Source organism: Lissotriton helveticus, chromosome 7, assembly GCF_964261635.1.
Source record: "Lissotriton helveticus chromosome 7, aLisHel1.1, whole genome shotgun sequence".
Lineage (NCBI taxonomy): Eukaryota > Metazoa > Chordata > Amphibia > Caudata > Salamandridae > Lissotriton > Lissotriton helveticus.
Genome location: NC_136068.1, coordinates 485,488,918 through 485,504,420, shown reverse-complemented (window position 1 = coordinate 485,504,420; position 15,503 = coordinate 485,488,918). Strand labels below are relative to the sequence as shown.

General features: G+C 44.9%; 1 protein-coding gene across 2 annotated transcripts in view; it reads right to left on the bottom strand.

The window, feature by feature from the left end:
- SETD1A (SET domain containing 1A, histone lysine methyltransferase) overlaps window positions 1-15,503 on the bottom strand; it is a 1,239,111-nt gene that overhangs the window by 968,018 nt on the left and 255,590 nt on the right. For both annotated transcript variants that reach the window (XM_078652474.1, XM_078652473.1), the window contains exon 5: window positions 7,009-7,279. In XM_078652474.1, the coding sequence (XP_078508600.1) occupies window positions 7,009-7,279 (271 nt within the window). The remainder of the gene's footprint in view (window positions 1-7,008; window positions 7,280-15,503) is intronic.

Genomic DNA, 15,503 nt, shown 5'->3' with positions numbered 1-15,503 from the left:
TGCTTCTTATGGTTACCCCCATTTTTTGCTGATGTCACACTGTTTTTGGCCTAGTCGGACTGGGATCCTGCTATCCAGGACCCGCGTCTATCTGCTTTCTCCTGTAAATTGAGATGCATGTACTTTAGGTACACTCCAGATTTGATTCTGGGGTACCCTTATCAGTCCCTAGTATATGGTACACCATGTACCCAGGGCATAGGTACCCCAGAGGCCTCCCATGGGCTGAAAAGTGTTACAGCAAACAACTGATGGGCGGAATGCTGACAATGAAAACATTCTCCCCCAGTCAAAAATTCTCGGTTAAATCCATCGTTCTTTTGCCCAGTACTCCACCCCAGTTTGGACCCAGGCATGTGCAAATCAGTCTTGACCCTGTGCCTCATGGAGACCAGACCGAACTGCCAAGCCAGTTCCTGCCTGGACCGGAAACAAGCATCCTGGGACCGGTTTCAGGGTATGTCACCCTTCATCAGCCAGGCTAGCTTGAATCCAGTGGCATTGTGAGCAAGGGACCAACGTCTGGGCATACCCATCCCACTTAGGGAGAAAAGTGTTACAGCAAAAAAATGATGGACGGAATGCTGACAGTGCAAACATTCTCCCCCAGTCAAAGGGATCTGGGTTAAATCCATTGTTCTTTTGCCCACTATGCCACCCCAGTTTGGACTCAGCCTTATGCAAATCAGTCTTGACCCTGTGCCTCATAGGAACAGTCCAGATTGAACTGCTGTCCATTAATTGTGTGTCTTTTGCTTTCTCGCCCGAAGTGCGCCAGGTATGCCCAAACGTGGGTCCTGGGCTCATTGTGCCACTGGAATCAAGCTATCCTGGCTGAAGAGGGGTGAAACCCTGAAACCAGTCTTAGAATGCTTTTTTCCGGTCCTGGGAGGACCTGGCTTGGCAGTTCGGGCTGGACTGTTCCCATGAGGTACAGGGTCAAGACTGATTTGCATATGGCCAGGTCTAAACTGAGGTGGCATGGTGAGCAAAAGAATGATGGATATAACCCCTAGCGTGATTCTGTCGGCCAACACGCGCACTACCTTCGTAGTGCTGCGCACGTCCATTAGCTGACGTTGCCCCGCACACTCCGCTAAATCGCCGCACCGCGGCGGAATTGCCGCCGCGATTAAGCGGTTTACCCAGATCTCTTGACTGGGGGTGAATGTTTTGATTTGTTCTGCATTCCGTCCATCAATTCTGTGTCTTTTGCTCCCATGGGCTGAAGCATGAATTGTGCCACCCCTGAGAGGCCATCCAAACTGACACAACCAGCCTGCTACAGCAGACTGTGTAAGCTGGTGCTTGCACCACTTACTTAAGATATAGGTTCACAATACTATTTGAATCCCTACACTTGAATACCTATCAGTCACCCCTATGGTAGGCCTTAACAATCCTGAAGGCAGGGTGCTGGGTTTTATGCGAGAGGGTGCTCCTGCATGAGCAGAGCCCCTCTGCAGCCTTCGGAGACCATTCTCCGGGGTGGTCTGTGATGCAGCCAGACATATATGTTTAAGTGCATTATAACCTCGCAGGAAATGCTAACTTTAAAAAGTCTGCTTAGAAACATGTTGTGTTTGGTGTCAAACACCTTGGAATCATACCTCCACGCCAGTGACTGGAGTGACTGGCGTGGGAGGGATGATTCTACCCTTCTAGAGGGACATATGTGGGTCAACAGTATACCCGGTACCAATTCAATTCAATATATACTTTATTCGTTTTTTTGAGATAGAAAACCATAAAAGCAATATTACCACAGTCAGTATAAACATAGTTAAAACATAAAAAAGAAAAAAAATATACATTTAAAAACATTCCATATAAAAAAAAATTAAAGTGTGTGTTGGGAAGAAAGAGCCATTGAGAAACAAATATGGGAATAGCAACAATTTGACAGATAATTAAATCACCCTACTGTTTCTAGATTTTAAGGCTGATTTGAAAAAACCAATCAAGAACAAAGTGCTTCCAGGCTTCAACAATTGTAAATAACAGAGGGCTGGGCGCACCTGGGTAAAATTCTGTACTTTAAAAAGGGGCTTTAAGAAAAACCTCCGTGGTACCTCATAAAGGGGGCAAACAAATAAAAAGTGTACCAGGTCCTGCGGAGACTCATTGTCGCAGCCGCAGGACTGTAACACTTGACCTCTGTGACAGCCCCTCGGTACAGCTAATAAAAGATGGTAATAGTCCAGCCGGAACCTTATCAACAAAAAACGCTCATACCCCGATATGGACCATGTAAGGTAAGGCTCCAGTAAGGGTGTAGTTTTCAACATGAATCAATGGTTTAATCAATTCCACCTCATCACGATTCATTTGCTTTAGTGAGGTAAAGGATTTATTCACAAATTCCACATCGGTTAGAGCAATCGAATCTGGATTCGAAAAAAGATCCGGGGGCTCTAATGCAAAAGAACAGTCTTTTAAATATTTTAACCATGGGATTTTGAGCATGTGATCCATGGTCAGGACATCTTTTAAGAGCAGGTGATTTAGGACCAGGTCATTATTAAGCCAGAACTTTAGCCAAAAAACTAATGGCCTTAGTGCTATAATATCGTTAATAAACGGTGTGCCGGTTTCCGTGTGGACTACTTGATTTGGGGTTCAACAGTATACCCGGTACCAGCTTTCTCGACCTGGGCAGCACAAAATAGATGCTGCCAGCCACAGACACAATTCTGCTCTCCTGCTGCTGAGCCAAGCTCTTGCAGAGGAAGGCATGACAATAGGCATCCAGTCACAGGGAGGTATAACCACCTCCCAGACAGGATTTAGTGTATTGGGGCTGGGTGGGTGCACTCTTAGAGTGCCAGAAAGTCTGCACATTTGGTGTCCCTGTGCATAGTCCAGCTCAAACCAGTCCTAGGAGCCATTTGCTCCCGCTCTGGCACGAAACTGGACAAAGGACATGGGTGTAGCCACCCGTCTATCCTGCCCCTCCCATAGGAGGGGGTCCACAGAATCTTTCCAACCCCTTCCCATGGGTATAAAGTGGGTTACCTGATCACAGGAATTTAGATTTTACCTGGACAAGCTTTTGCTAAGAAGAAACCAAGTACTTTGACTGCCTGCACGATGCTGGATGACTAAAGAATCTCCATTGGAGTAAAGGAGTTACTCTCATGCAAAAGCAGGCACCTAAACGCATCTGACCGGTTTGCTTCTCCCGAGCTCCTGAAGGCTCTGAAGATTTCAGCAAAGCTAACAGATTGGAATCTTTTTTAGATACAGTAAAAAGTGTTAAACTTATTTTTTAATATGCTTTTTAAAGTATGCACATTTAAATCATTGTAATTAAATGTACTTTTTAATACACATGTTTTATGTATAAGGATTATGATAGCGCAGGACTGCAGAAGGGATGAGGGAACAAACCTGATGGCTGGCAAACCACCTTTAAAGAGAGAAGGTGCAAGCGCACAGGAGATGGGAAGCTGGGCGGCTGTACCGATTCATCATGGACTGATGCACCATGTGTGGTAAAACTAAAAACAGACTGAGCAGTAAAGACTGAAAGCAATAACTTTGAGCAGTAAAGACTTAGAGCAATAACGTAAGGAGTGGCAACTGCCTCTGGTGCCATAATAAAGCTAATACCACTTACCCCCAAGATGGGGTGGAGGAATCACTGAGAATTGGGTTCCGAGCACGGATTAAAGTTGAAGCTCTGGGAGAATGGAGACACCCAAGGACACTAAATTACATTGTGATGTAATAATGTGCAGTGTTTTATTCCAGTGCGTATTAAAGTAATTTTCTTTCTCAAGAGAAGCACTGGCCTTAATGCTCGCTTATTTTGTTGTGTCTGTTGAGTTCTGATCTCTAGCACCCACACACTACCACCCTTTAAAGTCTGTGGCTACTCGCCAAATCGGTACTGCTGACTGTAAAGTGCTGAACAGGTTGTACTTGGCCTGGTTTGCAGAGGCATAGTAGGAAGGACCGAGGGACAACGGTGACAAACAACCTCTACCTCCAGTGACATGGCCCCTGACTGCCACATGGCCCCTTGAATGGGGAGGAGTGAAGCTTCCCTGGCCGGGATATGGCCCAGGGCATAATATTACATTCTGAGGAATTCAACGTATGCAGCCTAATCCACCAAATAACCCACCAAGCCTCTTGGGTAGTCTTCGAAGTCAAAAAGCACTCCTCCACTGCGTACAGCTGAATCCAAGAAGAGTTGCAGGCCAAAGGGCCTTGGCTCAACAGTAGGAGCTCAACTTAAATATTACTGTTGCATACAAAAACACATTTAGTACACTGAAAACTGAGATGTCAATCTGTGGCTTAAATCCCTCAAGTACGGGGGAGGAGCCAAGCTCGCGTCCGAGATGGCCGCGTTTTAGCTCGGCTCCGTTCGCTTTCCTGTCTGGAACGTCTATCCTGTGTTTTATCCTGCCCCGGGAAGTATTCTTTGATAGACTATGGAACTACGACATTTCACAGGCACTTACCGTTTGATCCGTTTGTTCCTGGGTGCCGCGGATCCTGGGCTGCACCCTTGTCTGCTTCGGGGCCTCCGGAGCGAGCGGGCCTGACACTCCTTGGCGGCGGCGGGGCGGAGCGCTGTGGCCGGCCCTTGGTGGCGGTGTGGGTTCGGTCGGAGAGGACGATGTGCAATTAGACCGATTACGGCTATCCGGGCCTGATCCGGCGGTCCTGCGGCCTGGTGTTGGGGCGCTGCCTTCCATGGACGGGGTTGACCGTGTATGTGGTCCGTCTCCCCTTTGTTCTCCGGTCCGGCCATTTTGAGTCCCTCCGCCCGGACTCGGAGAACGGAGCCGGTGGCGTGTGGGGAGCCGGCGACCCGCCTTCTTCTGGTGGCCCCCCTTCCTGCTCTGGTGGTGCCTCTGCTGGTGGTCGGCTGTATCCTGTTTGCCCCGCTGGTGTCCGGACGGGGGTCGGAGTTTGCCGCGGCCCCGCCGGGCTTCTGAGATGGCGGCCGACCCCATGTCTCTCGGACTGGCCGAGACTGGCGACGCTGATCCGCCGCATGGCACGTTTGCTGAATACCGTAAAGGTGAGCCTACACTTGGCGACATCCTCGCCGCCTTGCGCTCCTGGAGTGCTCCTATGGCCGCGCTTATCATTGACCTGGAGGAGGATCATTTTGCCGGGCCTGCCGAGCCCCCCCCCCCCGGTGTGTGCGGCTTCATTTCTGTTGTGTGCTGCTGGAACTTTCCTGGAGGTCGTGGGCCCGGCGGCTGCCGTTGGTGTGGATGTGCGGATGTCCGCTGCCCTCCTTCATCCTGTGCCCCCCCCTGTCCAGGGGGTCCGCCGGCCGGGTCCCGTCCGGACCGGCCTTGTTGGATCTCCCTTTCCCTTTTTGCCTCGATTGGCCGAACGAAGATCCTGTCATTGCTCCGCCGGATCGGCTTCCCTCATATTGTCCTCGGAACTGTACCTGCATTGCCTGAGGTGGTTGCCGTCCTTTCCGGTTCATCCGGGTCACAATCGATATGACTTGTGTGGATTGCCAATCGGACTCCCTGTTATTCACCTCCTGTTCCACATGATCTGGTTCCTTGTGCGTTGGACGACTACAGCTTGGGATAAACAAGGACAGGGTTGAGATGAACTTGCCTCGGTGGACTGTTATTTTGCGGTATGATCGGATGATCCGTTTGTAACTGTATGACTATGTTCGATTCTCCTTCATGTTCCTGGAGCTTATCCTTGTGCTTATTGTCTTCCCGTGGGTTCTGAGTATTTTCGGACGGGAGGGTGGGAGCTGATGGGGTTTTGATGATATGGCTCCTCTCCCGTTGCTACTTCCCTGTTTTCCCTTCTTTTTTTGTCTTTGTGGTTCTTGCTTACTTTTATCTCTTCTATATTTCGGGTTCTGATTAGGGCGACAGGCACGCTGCCGGGGGTAGGCCATAGCCTTCTGCAGGGGTGCAGGGTGGGATGTGCGGGGTGGGGGGGGGTCTGTTGTATTGTGTTTTTCCCTCATTCCTTTTTTTGGTTCTATGGCTCTTATGTATCCCTTTTTTTCGAGACGCGGTGTCGGCATGTGGCCCCCTGGGGTGTTTTTGCTAGCATGGGCCTTCTGGTATTCCTGCCGTCGCGGTTTACTACGCATTCATTCCTCCTGCTACCACTGGTTCCATGTGCTGATCTATTCTTGAGTGCTTCGTTAGCCGTGGGGCGCGTGCAGTGATGCTGCGTTCTTACTTCTCCCCCCTTTTTTCCTATGTCTTTCCCCCCCCCTCCTTTTTTTTTTTCTTCCCCTCTCCCCCCCCTTTTTCTTTCCTCCCCTGGGTTGTTGTGGCAGAGGGCTCTTTGTTTTGCAAGCCTATTTTTAGTTTTGTGTATTATTGTGGGTTCTCGTAGTGGTGGGAGGGCGCTGGGCAGCGGTTGCAATTGCTTATTACTGTGGGACTCACGTTCTGACTTTGCCAAAATGTACCTGTTCTTTTTGAATTTTCCTGTGTTCGATACTGCTGCTTGTTCGCGGCCCACCACGGCCCTCTGAACTTTACGGATTGCCCTTATTCTGAGACACCCTTTCTTCTATTATAAAATCAACCTTCTCTCATCCTGTACGTGATGTTTGCTCGGTGGCTTCTTGCCTTTGCTCTCATATGGATGGCTGTGATGTCCTGTGGGAGCTTCTGTATTGCCTGCTATGTTTCTTTTATTGTGGTGGCCGGCCCGATGGGTTGTAGGCCCGTATCTGTGAGCGCTTTCTGTACAATAAAGGTTTTAAAAAGAAAAAAAAAAAGAAAAAATCCCTCAAGTACAACTAAACACAGAACATGGTAATCCAACCTCAGAAACAGCTACAATGTATTAACTATTCTCACTGTGGACATTAGACTCTGTACTGTTCAAAAGTATGCCCATTTTCTAAGAAAAAAACTGATTGCTTGAATAACTAAAAAATATCTGAATCACCAGCTTGGTGCAGGGAATCTATTCACAAAAGGTGATGTTAGGGGTGTTCACTATGTAAAAGGTGATAAAAAGTGCCAATAAACCCTCACTCACCTTTGATATCTAGCTGGGCGTGGATAATGTTGCCCATGACTGAGGTGTTGTGCAAATTCTTCACAGTCTCCTTGGCGCCACGAGTGCTCGTGAAGAGAACCTTTGCCAGTCCCAGGTGTTTTCGGTTCTTGGGATTGTAGAGGATTTCTATCTCTTCAATGTCCCCAAACTTTTTGCACATTTCGGATAGAAAATGCTCCTTGATGTTGTCATTGAGACGGGCAAAGGTTACCTCCTTTAGAGGAATTTGCCCAACATAATGCTCGTCCAACTGGCAAAGAAGAGAAGAGCATAGGTCAGAGAATGATACAACAGATGACTGCAGGGTAGACAGAGACTACAGTTCCTTATCTCTTCTCGCACACTAAGCAGAACGGTACATTTTGCAAAAGGTGCACACTGAGCAACAAGTTAGCAATAGCTAAACACAATTCTAATTACAAGTCACAAGCGTCTTCACTTAATTCTTAAGCACGAAATATCACCTCATAAGTGCAGGTTCTCAGAACACTAAGCTATATTCTCCAACTGTTAAAGGCAAAAACCATGTTCTTTTTTATCATCTTCTAACCAAGTTTTAAGCTTAAAAGCGCAACAATACTGTGTTTCCTCTTTCTAAATCCACCCTGTTTAAAAAGAGAAAACACAAAAAAAGCACAGCAAATATTATTTATTATATTATTGACCAGATACTGTTTATACATAATATCTACACCACTCAGTGTCCGACATCCTCGAAATTCTGTTTAACAAATTACAAATTTACACAAGTATTTATTTCCCAAAAATATTCTAGTTCTCATAAAAATCCAGCAGATATGTTTATTACTAAAAATCCAGCAGATAAGTTAGTGCTTATGAGCACAGGATATCAGTAGCCAAAGCTGTATAATAGGTTTTTACAGGCAAGTGGAAAGAGCTAAAGGAAATCTTAATTCAAATGGTAGCATGCAATGTATTTGTTTTGATCCTAGAAAAAGTGATCAAAGTACAGCTAAAGAACCATCAGCTCGATTTTGATGGATATTGATCAGAACTATTGTAACAAAGTTCTGAACAATAAAGATATTTTCAGAGGATAATTACTTACTGTGAAATGTTTTAACATGTGAATACAGGTATTTCTTAGGGTGCCTCACACTTGTGTTATGCAGATTGCCAAGGTAACTTGTAGTCTTATTATTTCTTTGTAGGAAAGTGCCCCTTTTTAGGTCTCGCTTGGCGTTGCAGCGCATGCGAGAGATATTGTGAGAGAGTACATTTCAGAAGGGGGCTTGAAGCCCCGCCCATCATTTTCATTGGAAGGCGTCATCGTTTATGATAAACAGTGGCCTCCCATTGAAAATGAGGCTTCTTTGTTACTGCCCTTTCGCCTTTTGGGACGGCCCATCCGGACTGGATTGTTTGCTTCATGGCTGTCGTGAAGCAATTTCTTATCTAAGTAGGCATGTTATCTAAACAAGCCGTGGAGCAAAGGATCCAGTCCAGATGGGCCGTCCCAAAAGGAGGAAGGGCTGCACGCAGGCACAACGTGCATGGCGCCGGCTGCCCTCACTATCTCGGCTTCCTTTGTCTGTTGGAATGCGTCTATTATAAAGTGAAGTGCATTCGTTCTCTATAAATTACGGCAGGCATCTGTCAAAGTAGGGGCCAGGAGAGCATTATTAAGTGGCTTTTTTTATTATCCTTTATGGGGTCGGCAGAAGCTGCCCTACTCTTAGTTAGGTATAAATGCCTAGTGAGCAGCTGCCTGTTCGTTCATGGCTACGGCAAACTGATGTTCAGTAAATCTGCAACCATTTATAAACGTGCTCCATCCAACACATGAAGATTTATAAACTTGAGTTCTTGGCTATCACACAATTTAAAATGATTTCTTTGAGATTGTTCCACTTCACGCTTCTGGTTTTCAGCTTACTTTTTGGTACCGAATGTGCAGGACATAAGCCACAGCAGCCCAAGCTTCTGAAAGGCGCAAAAAGTAAGGCTACTTAGTTCTCTTATCCTAAAGGCACACTGACAGAGCAGTGTGGGAGTCTCAAAATGCCACGCTCTATGTTATCGGAAAACAATCTTGTGAATGGAGGCGAGGTTTGCACGCCAAAGATGCTTCTACAGGTAAGGGGTGGACACCTGGGAATACAGAGACAAATGGCTATCTGCTGTTCCTGCATCTTGCTGTCAGACAATAAGACAAAGCTGCTCTGCTGTCTCCTGCTGATTTATCAATACTTTGTCTGTCCCATGACCGCGCCAAGGCTTCTGACTGGTTAAAAGCAAAAGAAGCATTTTAAATAAAAGAAATAAATAACATTTGTTTCATAGAGGTCTCCTTTTCCAACACGGAATGGCAGGGTCAGGCCACCGCAGGGCATCTACACCCCTCCGGCCTGAGATAACATAGGAAGTCGGGACTAAGCAACAGGACAAACAGGAAATGTTACGTGCCCCAGACAATAACATTCAAAGCCAATGAATCAACCAGTAATGGGCCGAGGGACCGGCTGCTAACATGCTTCTGACTAGCATCAAAATATGGCTTCCCACAAAAGTTCCTCAAGGCAACAGGCTGAGGCTGGCTGAGAACATGCAAGGTATGCGTCTCCGGAATCCCTGCTGCCCTGGCACGCTGCAGTGCGTCATTCTGCCTCACCAATGCGGTTTTTCATTTTGATTAAGGAGGCACACTAAACTATGTATGTGCGTTTCCGTAGTACCAAAGCTAACCAAGTGATTACTGCATGTTTTCAGGGGTGTTCAACAATGGCGCCTGAAGCACGAGTCATCTCTGGTTTTCATCAATTACATTTATTCTATTTGGAGCTATTCCTGCATCTGACAGCCAACGGTGGAGACTCTTTGTACATGGTGCGAGTTCTAAAGGCTAGCAGGTTGGATGGTTTGAAAAACCCTCACACAACTCTATATACGATATCCCAATGCATGCACATGGTACACAACTTTTTGTGTGATGGTAATAAGTTAACAAGTATTTGCAATGCAATAGGTCTCGCATTTACACGAGTTTGAGCTTTTGACATTGCAAATAACAATGCCAAACGGCTAAGACAGAAGGCAGTGGCCAGGAAAGTGGATGCAATACAGGACGCTAATGGTCTAATACATACTGAGTCGTGTAAAATTTTGGAAGTATTCAGAGAATTTTATTGTAAACTTTATTCCAGTGAGGATTCTCTGGATACCGCAGATGAATTAGCCGTGTTTTTGGGTGACCAGGAATTCTCTAAGCTTACCGATATTCAGAGGGAAGTTTTAGAGGGGGAGTTTACAGAACAGGAATTAGAACTGGCGATTTTGTCGCTAGCTGTAGGAAAAGCAGTTGGCCCTGACGGGATTCCTTTGGAATTTTTGCGAACCTTTTTTCCAATTCTGAAAAATTATTTGCTGGAAGTTTGTATTACGGCACAAAGTGGTGCACCTCTGGCCTCTTGGCATAAATCAATAATAACTATGTTTCTAAAGAAAGATAAACCCGTTTGTTGCCATCATCCCATAGGCCAATATCCTTAATAAACGCCGATAGCAAACTGTATTCTAAAATTTTAGCCACTAGACTTTCCTCTATGATTTCTTCTTTAGTTTCACATTTTGAGCACAGCTTTATTCCTGGCCGCGACACGACAGACCATGTGAGGCGTGTCATTGTCTTAATGGACTGGTCAGAGGTGACTAAAACATCTGTAGGCGTGACTCTGTTGGATGCCGAAAAGGCATTCGACAGGGTTGCCTGGCCATACCTATGGGTAGTGCTACGCCTGAAGGGGTTTGGACCATGCATGCTTCAAGATATCAGGACTTTGTATTTGGCCCCTAAGGCATCTATCCGACTAGCAGGTAATGAATCAGACCTCGTTCCTGTTTTACGCGGTACTAGACAAGGTTGTCCTACGTCTCCTTTATTATTTGCGTTATATATAGATTTTTTGGGGGTCAAATTAGCCGAATCTATACAGATTAAACCATTAAGTATTAGTGGGATGGAATCTAGGGCTCTTGCCTACGCGGATGACATCGTGGTTATAACCACAGATCTGCAGCCTGCTTTATCAACAGTAGAAACACTCTCAAAACATTTGGTCATTTCTCGGGGTATAAGCTCAATATAAACAAGACTCAGATATTGTTCGTGGGGGATGACTCTCCGAGAAATCAAGCAGTGGTAAGAGGCTACATAATTAGGGATTAAAATTACCTCACCCATTAGCAGGATTCCTGAGATTAATATTAATCCTGTCCTAAACGGAGTCAACTCCACCTTAGAACGCCTTAACCATCTTCACCTATCTTTATATGGAAGAGCAAATGTTTTAAAAATGCTGGTTCTTCCTAAATTTCTTTATTTATTTAGATCGGTACCATTAGAATTTCCTTTATCCACTCTTAAAAGACTTGAAAACATTTAGTCAAGATTTCTGTGGGGGTACAAACGGAGTAGAAGGGCCGGTAAAAAAATGGCACTTCCTAGATTAAGGGGGGGTTGGGGTATCCCGTATTTTCGATTTTATTATTGGGCATCTGTGTTGCAATTTACTACTCCTTTAGTCATCGGTAAAAAATGTAATTTACTGCAGTGCCATAATCCCTCAATTTATAAATTCGCCATTGGAGAGGAGGCCAATGGTTGTTTACTGAAAGTACTTGAACCCAGCTACTATAAAAAAAACAAGTTTAAGGTGCTGATTGCTGCATTTTCAGTGTGGAGGCAAATTAAGCGGTATCTAGGGCTCCCTCAAATAAACCGCTATACCCCGTTTGACGCAGCAGGAATTTTTCCTAGTATTTTTCGAGACACAACAACTAGGAATTGGTATAGGTTGGGAATAAGCAATTTAGGAGATATGTTTCATGACTTGCAGCCATTATCTTTTATTGATTTACAATGTAAATATGATGTACATAAAAATGTTTTTTTTAAATTTCTTCAAATACGTAGCTATTATGTCCAGTTGGGACAATTTGATATGCGGTTTAAGCAATTCCCGCGATAGAAGGGATGGGAAAAGGGCTTCCTATTGGTTTTTTTCACTCTAACCTAATTATGTGACTTTCAGAGGATCTGGATCAATGTCAGGAGAACTGAAGAACTAAATTAAATATTGCAACAATTGACCTTTACTCCTCTATTTGTTTGGCTAAGGAGGTCTTGATTTCGGGCATGTTGGCGCAACATTATATGGCTTTATATGACCTGTACTATTCCCCTAGGAAAGTTTGCAAATGGAGTACTGGTCCTGGTGCTAGTTGCAGTAGATGTGGCTGTTATGCTGCTGATGCGCAACATATGTTTTTCGCATGTCCCAAGCTGGCAGCTCTTCTTAGCTCTATCCAGCAGTTTTTGATTGAAATACTAAGCTCCACCATATGCATTACTGCAGAGATGGTTTTGTTTGGTACATACTCTACTGCTTTGACTACACCTAAAGATCGTCCTTCCTTTATTTTTATTTGTATGGCAATGTTACGGGCCTGTATCACCAAAGAGTGGATATCTCCAGATCCTCCATTATTTTCTGTGTGGAGGGCCCAGCTATTATCTGTGTACAACCTTCAGGTTGCAATATATAAAACAAAGGGCATCCGTAATAGGAGTAGAGGGCTAAAAATATGGACCCCTATTACTGAATGGATTTAACAACCAGACTGTTCTTATTTTATTTTCTTTTGTCAATTTGATGGGATTGCTTGACAATTGCTTTCATGTCTCTCTTTCGCTTTACTTTTCTTATGTGCTTTTATGATTATATTTTTATTGTACTATTTTTATTCTATATTGTGTATACTCTACGTATCTGCTGGATCTTAATTAATTGTTTTCTCTGTATCTTGTCTGTTCCTTGCATAAAAAATAAAATCTATTATAAAAAAAAGCAAATAACAATGCCTTTTATTTTTGTTTTTAAAACATAAATAAAAGGCAGTGTTATTTACAATGCCAATAGCGTAAACTTGTATCAATTCGAGACCTATTGCATTGCAAATGCTCGTTTTACATGGTCATCCTAACGTTTTGCCTGGTATCTGATGAAAATTTGATAGAAGTGCACTGGGTTCCTGCTATCCAGGTCCCAAGTGCCCGATCTCTTTCTCTAAAACTGAACAATTGTTACCTCAATTGGCAATACATTTAGCATCCCTTTAAGTCTCTAGTAAATGGTACCACTGGTACCTGAGGGCAAGGAAGCAAAGAGATGGTCTCTAAGGGGCTGCAGCATGTATTGTACCACCCTAAGAGACCCTTCAGCACCAACATGCTAACTGCCATTGCAGACCGTGTCATGGTGCAGGGAAAAGTGAACACACAACAAGGCACACCTTCTGTGTACCATGCCTGCAAACACTGCATGCAGTATAGTAGGTCACCCCTACAGTAGGCCTTACAGCCCTAAGGCAGGGTGCCCTATACTACATGTGTCGAAATAACTGCATGTGCAGATAATCCCCTGGCATGTCCAAGTCAATTCTTGGATATTGCTAGTGGACAAGGAAGCCATTTTGAGTACATGAGATTGACATTGGTGTTTGCTAGAGATGTTTGGTATCAAACCTCTTGTATTAATAAGCCTACACTGATTCCAATGATGGATTTAATAATACATGTACCCAGATGGCACCTTAGACGTGACTCCTGAAAACCTACCAACTACCTGTGTATAGGCTGACTGGTGCTGACAAGCCTGCCAGCACACACAGGTTTCTGACCCTTCCCCCCGCAGGTGAGAGCAGAAGTAATGCCTACTCCGACCAGAGGTGTTGTCACCTCCTACAAGCAGGATGGCTAAGCACTCATCATATCAAGACTGGAGGCTTTAAAGGCCCATGCCGCCTTTGATATGCGATCCAAGGCTTCCCTAGAGAGGGGAAATCCCACCCCCTGCCCCGGGTACATTTGGCACAAGGACAGGCGGGAAAATTAGCTAGTCAGGAGAAGTGTTCCCCTTTCAGGATAGTGATGGAGCAAGGATTCAAGAAAAAGAAACTTGCTCGGAGCAATCCCTCATTAACAGTACTAATTATTAGAAATAGTAAAGAAAACAAAATGAATACACAAAAAAACAGCACTTACATATGGGAAAAGAGCTTTACGCATGTTTAATTAATGAAAATAAAATGCAGCGCGGCTAAAGTTCGCTTAAAACTGGAAAACGCTTTTGCGCATGTGCGAATTAGAATTATGTAGATAGTAACTGACTAACCAGTTTTGAGAGGGAAAAACTCTCACGCAAGCGCATGAATTACTAACATTAGGTCTTGAGGCACCGCATGCCGGGCATATGCTTGCCTGAATTTAAAGAGAGCTATTGCTGCTAATGCTTTTGCTTTACGAAAGAGATAATAACATGGAATAGAGTAGAAGTGGGTGGGGAACAGTTAAAATCACACATTTGAGAAATTAACATTTGTTTATGATTCCCCTATTAATAGTGTACATTTGGGCCCGTTATAATAGGCAAGAGAAAAAAATGGCGATGAAATGGAAGCAAGCTGCGCATGCGCGGAAAAATAATATTTTTGACCCGCTGACAGACTGCCAAGAGTCAAGAAAGAAACAAGCATTTGCAATGCAATAGGTCTCGCATTAGGAAAGTTTGAGCTATTGGTATTGTAAATGACACATTTTTAGGTTTTGACCTAGCGTTACTGCGCAAGCAGTTTGCGCAGGCGAAATCTAATGTTTACTATATGGGATATGGGAACGTCCCCCGGCTCCCATTGGCTAGCTCCATAAATGGAGGCTAGCCATTGGAAGCCGGATCTGTCCGTCAAGGCCGGACCAGATTCGGGGGCGTTCCCACGATTTTTACTCATCCCACCCCTTTCCCTACGTCATGCGGCGGTGGGCGGTGTTTTTTTTTTTTCTTTTTCAAGCAATGTTTTTGTCATTTGGTTGCCTGTGGTCTCTGTGTTATGTCGTGCTTGGCTCGTGGCTGTCGTCTCCGTCTTCCGTCTTTCGTCTTTGGATGAGGTCATGATGCGAGGGTCTAACCCATGAAAGCGACGTGAAAGCGGTTTCATGCTTGTTCTTATTAAAATGAAAATGCTTTTGCTGTGGCTCGTGGCTGTCGTCTCCGTCTTCCGTCTTTGGATGAGGTCATGATGCGAGGGTCTAACCCATGAAAGCGACGTGAAAGCGGTTTCATGCTTGTTCTTATTAAAATGAAAATGCTTTTGCTGTGGCTCGTGGCTGTCGTCTCCGTCTTCCGTCTTTGGATGAGGTCATGATGCGAGGGTCTAACCCATGAAAGCGACGTGAAAGCGGTTTCATGCTTGTTCTTATTAAAATGAAAATGCTTTTGCTGTGGCTCGTGGCTGTCGTCTCAGTCTTCCGTCTTTCGTCTTTGGATGAGGTCATGATGCGAGGGTCTAACCATGAAAGCGACGTGAAAGCGGTTTCATGCTTGTTCTTATTAAAATGAAAATGCTTTTGCTGTGGAAAAAAAATAACGATACAAAAAAATCTTGCCTTCGGCCTTAAT